This window comes from Marmota marmota, unplaced genomic scaffold, assembly GCF_001458135.2.
Source record: "Marmota marmota marmota unplaced genomic scaffold, marMar, whole genome shotgun sequence".
NCBI lineage: Eukaryota > Metazoa > Chordata > Mammalia > Rodentia > Sciuridae > Marmota > Marmota marmota.
The window spans coordinates 6,821,383-6,829,317 of NW_026000079.1; the positions used below are offsets into that span (position 1 = coordinate 6,821,383).

Genomic DNA, 7,935 nt, shown 5'->3' on the forward strand with positions numbered 1-7,935 from the left:
CGGACCCTCTGGGGCTTCGGTACCCCCCTTCCCCTTCCCCGGGGTCCGGGGGTGACATTGCACCGCGCCCCCTGGTGGGGTCGCGTCGCCGCCCCCACGCGGACTCCCCGGTGGCGCGCCGCTCCGTCCTGCGCCTGCGGCCGGGGCTCCTCCCCCGCTGCCCAGCCATGGGGGCTGCGGTGTTTTTCGGATGCACTTTCGTCGCCTTCGGCCCAGCCTTCGCGCTTTTCCTGATCACTGTGGCTGGGGACCCTCTCCGCGTTATCATCCTGGTCGCGGGGTGAGTAGCGGGTGGTCGAAGAGGCGTGAGAGCGTCGAAGAGAGAAGCGGAAGGGGCTGGAGGAGCTGGGCGAACCCCGGCCCCGGGCTGGACGGTCGGACGCGGTCCGGGCGGTCCGCCCCTCCCGGCGGTCGGTCTCCGCCGTGCAGCGACCGCAGATTTCCTCCTGAGCGCTCCCGGCGGGACCGGGCGGCCCAAGGCCGAGACTCCTGAGGGGCTGTGCTGACCTCGGCTGGCCGAGCCCGGTCCCTGCGGGAGGAGCCAGGCGTGGACACTTCACCCTTCAGGGCTCTGATTCTCATCTCTCTGAAGACTGTGTGACCAGATTTATACCCCTTCCCTACATCCAGGTTCCTACAGACGAGTTCCTTGGTGCAGACACCCACCCTATCTAGTCCCTGCTCTCTGACCATCCAGAAGTCTAACTTCCATTTTTCATGCTGCAGTCTTGGCTGGTTCCCTTCCTTGATTTCTCTGGCTGCCCTTACCCTTGCGTGTCTCATTGCCCTTGTCTTTTCTCAGGGCATTTTTCTGGCTGGTCTCCCTGCTCCTGGCCTCTGTGGTCTGGTTCATCTTGGTCCATGTGACAGACCGGTCAGATGCCCGTCTCCAGTATGGCCTCCTGATTTTTGGTGCTGCTGTCTCTGTCCTTCTTCAGGAGGCCTTCCGCTTTGCCTACTACAAGCTGCTTAAGTAAGAAGATGGGGTGGTCTGGAGGGAAGAGGGGCAGAGGATTGCACTGTGGGAAATGGGGCAGCCCTTGGGTGGTGGTTTGTAAGAGGCACCGCGGGAAGACATTAGAGGGAAAGGAGCATTCCTGCTCTCCCTCATGCTTCCCCTACTCCACCTCATCCCAGGAAGGCAGATGAGGGGTTAGCATCGCTGAGTGAGGACGGAAGATCTCCCATCTCCATTCGCCAGATGGCCTATGGTGAGCCCAGGGAGAGGGACCTGCGGAGGGAGTTGGACATCCCCCTCCCCTAGGGAAATCTCCAAATATCCACATATTCTGAGTGACTTCTTTTTTCCCTTCATACCTGATTCCAAGGAGAGGTGGTCTGGAGGGAGAGTAGGTGTGGGAGAAATGTAACTGGGAATGGGGAGGAGGTCATTGGTAATGAGGCTCTAGTGATTTCTGACATTGATGGCACCCTCCCTCCCCACAGTTTCTGGTCTCTCCTTCGGTATCATCAGTGGTGTCTTCTCTGTTATCAATATTTTGGCTGATGCTCTTGGGCCAGGTGTGGTTGGGATCCATGGAGACTCACCCTATTACTTCCTAACTTCAGGTAAGGCTCACTTCTAATCTTACCTTCATGTCCCATTTATCCCTGGCCCTGATCTGATTTATTGGCCTTCCCTGGGAGACTTCTTTGGCTCCACATCTCAGGAGGCTGGGAGAAGATCAGGGATGTCTCATCCCCATCTTCCTCCCTGCAGCCTTTCTGACAGCAGCCATTATCCTGCTCCATACCTTTTGGGGAGTTGTGTTCTTTGATGCCTGTGAGAGGAGACGGTACTGGGCTTTGGGCCTGGTGGTTGGGAGTCACCTACTGACATCAGGACTGGTGAGTTGGAGATAGGGGCCAAGTTAGGCAGAAAAGCATTTAATGGCAAGTGGGATGGGGGTATGTGTCCTCTCTGAAAATTTCTGATTTACATTGGGCAGAGGCAGAAAGGTGAGTCTCTGCAGCATTAGTTATGTCACCTGCTCTGAGGATGCTCTGGGGAAGAGTTTGAACGGATTAGGCAAACTATAATGCAGAGGGCCTGAGATGAGCGGCAGTCGTCGTAATCTTTGAGGGAGTTGAAAATCAAATCCCTTTAACCACAAGATGTTGGTGTTCTGAAGGGAAAGACTGGGGAATGTGAGTAAGATGTCTGGGGGAGGCTTGGGTTAGAGGTACAAAAAGAATATAGGGATTAGTCAGGGAAAGAATCTAACTTCTTTTATACTCTTACCCTCATTCTCAGACTTTCCTGAACCCCTGGTATGAGGCCAGCTTGCTGCCCATCTATGCAGTGACTGTTTCCATGGGGCTCTGGGCCTTCATCACAGCTGGAGGGTCCCTCCGAAGTATCCAGCGCAGCCTCTCGTGTAAGGACTGACTACCTGGAATGATCGCCTGACAGATCCCACCTGCCTGTCCACTGCCCATGACTGAACCCAGCCCCAGCCCGGGTCCATTGCCCACTTTCTCTCTCTTCGTTGGTCTACCCCAACAACCTTCAGGGTTTTGCTTTGTCCATTTGTGACCTTTAGTTTCTGAGCTTCACCAGGAGTAGCCTGGGTTCAGCCAGTCAGTGACTGGTGGGTTTGAATCTGCACTTATCCCCACCACCTGGGGACCCCCGTGTTGTCCAGGAATCTCTATGTGTCAGTGCTCTGCTCTCACCCTGCCCATGACTCACCCCCCTTCCCCTCTGCAGGCCGACGGCAGGAGGACAGTCGGGTGATGGTGTATTCTGCCCTGCGCATCCCACCCGAGGACTGAGGGAACCTGGGGGGGACCCCTGGGCCTGGGGTGCCCTCCTGATCTCCTCGCCCTGTATTTCTCCATCTCCAGTTCCGAACAGTGCAGGTTGCCAAGAAAAGGGACCTAGTTTAGCCTTTGCCTGGAGATGAAATGGATGGAAGCTCAAGGGTAGATGATCTCTGAGTTTTCCAGTACCCCCTCCCCAGACTGGACATCTTGGTCTTTTTCTCAGGTCTGAAGGGAACCATTTTTTTGGTGTGATAAAGACCCCAAACTGCCTTTTACTTTTTTTTAAGTGGAGGGAGGGAGGAGGTATGTTGGAACTCTCCTCACCTCCTTGGGCTATATTTTCCCTCCTCAAATTGTTCCTGTGGCTGGGCTCATTTCTGTCCCCTTTCCCCTTGGTCCCAGGCCCTGGGGGAAAGGCAGGAAGTGCATGTTTGGGAACTGGTATTACTGGAACTAATGGTCTTAACCGCCTTGGCCACCAGCATCCCTCCTCTCCCCAAGGTGAAGTGGAGGGTGCTGTTGTGAGCCGGCCACTCCAGAGCTGCAGTGCCACTGGAGGAGTCGGACTCCAGGACATCCCAGGGAAGGAGGGTGGGTTTTTTTCTAGTTTTTAATTGGGGTATGGGAGGGGTGGGGAGGTTTTCTATAAACTGTATCATTTTCTGCTGAGGGTGGAGTGTCCCATCCTTTTAATCAAGGTGATTGTGATTTTTGACTAATAAAAAGTACTTTATAATTGTGGGGGAACTTGACTTCTGAGGGAGGGAATGATATATTAATTGAGATTTCTGCCCTCCTGTGCCTCTTGTCCAGTCTTCTTCCTGACCTGGCAATCCCTGATCTCCAAGCATCACTTGGGTGCAAGGGCAGAAATCTGAGCTGGTGGTTTAACATGTTGGACGTCCCCTTTCGGGGGTGGGATAAAAGGAGTTAGTTGCCCAGGCTTCTTTTTCTATGTCCTTTGCCTGTCTCTACCACCTGAGGGATTAAGGACCTCTCCCACTCCCAGGAACCCTAAAGGATAGGCCAGAATTAAGGTCAGAAACTTTAATTTCCAATTATACTGAACAAAAATATGTAACCCCAGCAGCAGCCCTTTTTCCGTGGAGGAGATCCTGCAGTGTATCTAGGGGAAGGGACAAAAAGGCGAGGGGTGGAGACTTGGGGCACATCTTCAACTTCACCTACAACTGAACATAGTTTGCCCGCTGTGTTAATACACGGGGATCTCCTGGTGTCCTCCTACATGTTTGAGAGGCCAAAGGCTAAAGGCTCTGCTGTTCTTCCTTGAATGAGAATCTCGTCCTTACCTCTGCGTGAGAGATGTCCAGAAAAGGAGGGGTGTCTGCCTACAACTCCTAGTAGTATTTTCTGTCCAGCCCCTGCACCCCACTTTAGAGGCTCCCCGATAGGCACAAAGGGAAGGCATCCGTGATGTCTCGGAACTTATGCTTCCGTGGTGGCTTGTGCTGAAGTGAAGACCACACTCTTCCGGTTTCCCAGCCTCTTCTTTCTGGAAGGGGGAATAATTGTTCATGGGAGTGACGAGTGTCCTCAGTGAAGCAACTAGAGGTGGAATATGAGAATACTTTTTAAAAGAAAGGACTGCAGGAATGGAAAGTAGGACCTCACCGAATCTTTCTAACGATGAAATAAACGGCCAGCAGAAGGCAGAGACAGCCAATCAAGATTCCCACACCTAAACTCAGCATTTCACCTGCGGGAGATAACGATGGAAGGTGTCAGCCTAGGACTAACATTGAACTTTCCCCCGACTTGCTGAGGTCCCTCCTGTCTCTTATTCCTGGGTAGGGCTGTCTTACCTGTGGTGTACAAGGATCCCACTGTAGAGGAAGAAAACTTGGGTCAGTGGGGCTTCAGAGTCCATCCCAACTGTAAGCAGCCCACTGCCTTTATGCCTGGGAAAATCACCTGGGCACCCAGGGCTGGGGGTGGTTCCCAGTCCAAGTAAGTACTGGAAACCCCTTCCCCTCTTAGCTTTTTCTGTCTCAGGTGTTCCCTAGTTCCTGTCATTGAATCCCTGATTTCCCTTCTCTTCTGAGCCTTGGAGAGTCACCTTGGGTGAATGAAGCAAAGACAGTCCGCTGATTGAGAGGCTGGGGAGCTCTATAGTTCTGGATGAGGGGCTCGGAGGGCTCCTCTTCTGTGGAGAACAATGTCTCCTGAAGCTTTTCCAGCTGAGAAGAGTGGGAGAAGTCACTTTTGGGATGGGAAAGGGTCTGGAGTTAAAATTTTCTTCCTTTACCTCTTCATTACTCACCTGTCCCATTGAAATCTGGGCCCTTCGATTGAAGACTGTCCAGAGCACACTTTGGTAGCAGGGAGGAGTTGTGAGTGAGCCATTGTAACGAAAGAACTGCTCCAGCTGTGGGGGGAGCAGCTCTCCCACATTGAAGGGAGGCACTGAAGTCTTCTGATCTGGGGAGAACAGACTAGGATTCATCTTGCTGTACTCTGACTTACCTAGACAGGGTTCCCAAAGCAAAACCCACAGGCCCTGGAATTGCTGCCTCCCAAAACCTCTTAGGTCTTTTTTTTTTTTGGTTGGGGGGAGGCTACCGGGAAATGAACTCAGGGGCACCTGACCATTGAGCCTCATCCCCAGCCTATTTTGTATTTTATTTATAGAGAGGGTCTCACTGAGTTGCTTAGCACCTTGCAGGTGCTGAGTGAGGCTGACTTTGAACTTGTGATCCTCCTGCCTCATCCTCCAGAGATGCTGGGATTACAGGTGTGTGCCAGCAGGCCCAGCCTAGGTCATTTTTTAAAAGTATTCCTAAAGTCTAATCTCACTATAGATTTTTAGTTCTCACCTTTATGTCTTATTTCATGCAAATGACTCAGAATGTGTTCATAAGCTGGATTCTCAGTCTCACCCACCTGGAAGGGGAGGAAAAGGAGAGAGTGTGGAATGAGTCCGTGTTGGGAGTGAGACATTTATGTACAGAATAGATGGTCAGGAGGTATTGTTGCCTGTGGTTAGGAAGGAGGCTGGCAATGAAATAGGCCTAAGGGGCGCAGAGGAACTGGAAAGAGAGCTGGGAGGGACTGGGGGCCACTGACCTCAATTAGGATGCCTAGTACAGCTAGCCCCTGAGGCCTCTGGGCAGCCTCACTCAAGCTGCCATAGGAATCGGAGTCATAATGCACCATGTGGAGCTGAGGGAAGGGAGAGGGATGGAATCATTTAATGCTTTTCTACCCCATTCCCTCCAAGGCCTTGACCTATCCACCACTGCAACCCCCATCGTGCTCCAAATCTGTCCCCCAACCCTTGTCCTTGTTCCCCCAGTAGGGCTTTTCCTAGTGTCCAGATTCCTTCCCCAGAACCAGTCATCCCTGTGCCATCCCTTGTGTCCTAGTCCGAGCTCTTTGTTCTCTGATACCTCTGCAACCGTGGCTTCACTGTTGATCTGGTGCTCTGACCCCCCTGGGGATCCTTTCTGACCCCAGTGCAGGTGGAGCTGGGCAGCTGCATATTTTCGGGGCAGTCCGCCCAGATACAGGGTTGGGGGCAGAGAGAGTTGCACTGTGAGGAAAAGAGCAAGTTAGAGTTGGTGGAGGAACATGGGTCATTCTCACCCGTGGTTGCCACTTCTTGGGAGATAATTCCTCCCATAGACCAGTGAGTGCTTTTCTAGCACAGCTTGCCTGTTCTCAGTGAGGTCGACCCATCAGGCTTGATCAGAGACATTTAGCTCCCACCTTGATTACAGGAGCCCAATCCTCATTCTTATATCTCCAAATTCATGGACGGAGCTTTCTGAAAACTTGTGTTATGAAAATACTTCTTTCTCTTGGCCCCTAAGATTTGAACTGGAGATCTGAACTGCTGGGAGCCTAGGTTTTTACCTGTGTGGCCATTGTTGTGCAAGTCCAAAGGCTCAGTTCCAGGCTGATCGTATCCGTGGGGCTGCAGAGCAGGCAACTCGGGGTCAAATGTCACACTGTCTGTCTGGATATCGATGGGGGACTGGGCATTGCTTCCACACTCAGGGTAAGAGGCTGGCCAATGGTCCTGACCATGTGGGCCTGGTGGGGGTAACCATGGATATTTGTCCTGCCCTCCAGCCCCAGCCATCCTTCAACACACCCCTGCCAGGTTATCCATCTGTGCGCAGGTAGAAATGCACTTGCCCCACCCGGGAGAGACAAGTAGCAGTCCCACTGGACTCTACGCTGCCGTTCCCCTTGCCTACCCAGAGGCAGAGATGACTCCCCAGTTACCCTGGTACATGTGAAGTGGTAGCTCTTACCTGTAGTTTGAGGACAAGAAATCTGAATGAGGGGAAGAGGAGATGGATAGATAGCCTGAATGCCCAGAGAGGTAGAATTAGAGTAGGAATGATAAAATGAGGGGAAATAAATGATCCTAGAGAGAAGGTCTCCTTGGAGTGCCCTATTAAGTAGTCTTGGAATTCAGCTAGCTATCTTGACTTTGTCATTTCTTGCTCTCACACTGAAATTCGCACTGAGACTGGAGTTTTGTTAAGTCGTTAATCAGAAGTTCAGAGGGATCGAGTTCCACCTCCCCTAAGGTCACAAACTAACCTGCTACTCTTCCTCACTCCTCATCTCAAGCTCTGTCCCAGTTCCAAAAGCAGGTTGGGAATAGGACTGAGAAGAATGCAGAGAGCCAAGAGAATAGCCGCTAAGCTCCGAGATCCTCTCCCCACCCAGTTTTCTTTCCACACCAACTCCCTCACTCCCACACAGATTTATTGAGGACTCAACTGACTTTTATGCTGAATCAGGAGGTGTGGGATTTAATGATTACAACAGGGTCTACAAATCATACATGCACAACCCAGGCCAAGGGGAGATGGGGAAGGGAGGCGTTAGTGTGCAAAGCTAAAGGAAACTGCTCCCCACCCCAGGATAAGTCTTCCTGCAGGTGAGGAGGTCCCAGGGTTAGAAGGGTGTTGACAGGCCGCCTGGAGTTCTGTTCTCACCTTCATATGTCCAATGGTGACCTGCAAGACAGAGTAATTTGGGTTACAACCAATGCAGACTGGGGCAGGGCCCTGGCTTCCACCCTCCCTTCCCAGGGGCCCTTAGTACCACTTCCCCTCCCCCCTCCGCCTTCCACTCCACTTCCCAAAGGAAGCCCTGAAACCGGACACCTCAGCCGAAAGGTGGGGGGGGGGG

At 52.5% G+C, this 7,935-nt stretch overlaps 2 protein-coding genes across 7 annotated transcripts in view; one reads left to right on the plus strand and one right to left on the minus strand.

Annotated features, from left to right (window-relative positions):
• Aph1a (aph-1 homolog A, gamma-secretase subunit) lies at positions 1 to 3,502 on the plus strand. Its single transcript, XM_015503022.2, has 7 exons — positions 1 to 280; positions 803 to 973; positions 1,138 to 1,211; positions 1,447 to 1,569; positions 1,721 to 1,848; positions 2,255 to 2,378; positions 2,711 to 3,502. Exons 1-7 carry the CDS (start codon positions 168 to 170, stop codon positions 2,773 to 2,775), a joined length of 798 nt encoding a protein of 265 aa, XP_015358508.1. The 5' UTR covers positions 1 to 167; the 3' UTR covers positions 2,776 to 3,502.
• Positions 3,503 to 3,798: 296 nt separating this feature from the next.
• Positions 3,799 to 7,935, minus strand: part of Ca14 (carbonic anhydrase 14) — a 7,101-nt gene continuing 2,964 nt past the window's right edge. For 2 of the 6 annotated variants that reach the window (XM_048814920.1, XM_048814921.1), the window contains exons 3-13: positions 7,740 to 7,760; positions 6,987 to 7,043; positions 6,640 to 6,819; positions 6,174 to 6,316; positions 5,851 to 5,946; positions 5,601 to 5,667; positions 5,048 to 5,205; positions 4,844 to 4,964; positions 4,590 to 4,610; positions 4,399 to 4,483; positions 3,799 to 4,279 (exon numbers count right to left, since the gene is read on the minus strand). In XM_048814920.1, coding sequence (XP_048670877.1) covers positions 4,213 to 4,279; positions 4,399 to 4,483; positions 4,590 to 4,610; positions 4,844 to 4,964; positions 5,048 to 5,205; positions 5,601 to 5,667; positions 5,851 to 5,946; positions 6,174 to 6,316; positions 6,640 to 6,819; positions 6,987 to 7,043; positions 7,740 to 7,760 — 1,016 coding nt within the window. In that variant the 3' untranslated portion in view covers positions 3,799 to 4,212. Of the gene's footprint in view, positions 4,280 to 4,398; positions 4,484 to 4,589; positions 4,611 to 4,843; positions 4,965 to 5,047; positions 5,206 to 5,600; positions 5,668 to 5,850; positions 5,947 to 6,173; positions 6,317 to 6,639; positions 6,820 to 6,986; positions 7,099 to 7,739; positions 7,761 to 7,935 lie in introns of all 6 variants that reach the window. The other 4 variants (XM_048814924.1, XM_048814925.1, XM_048814923.1 and 1 more) reach the window with 3 other exon arrangements.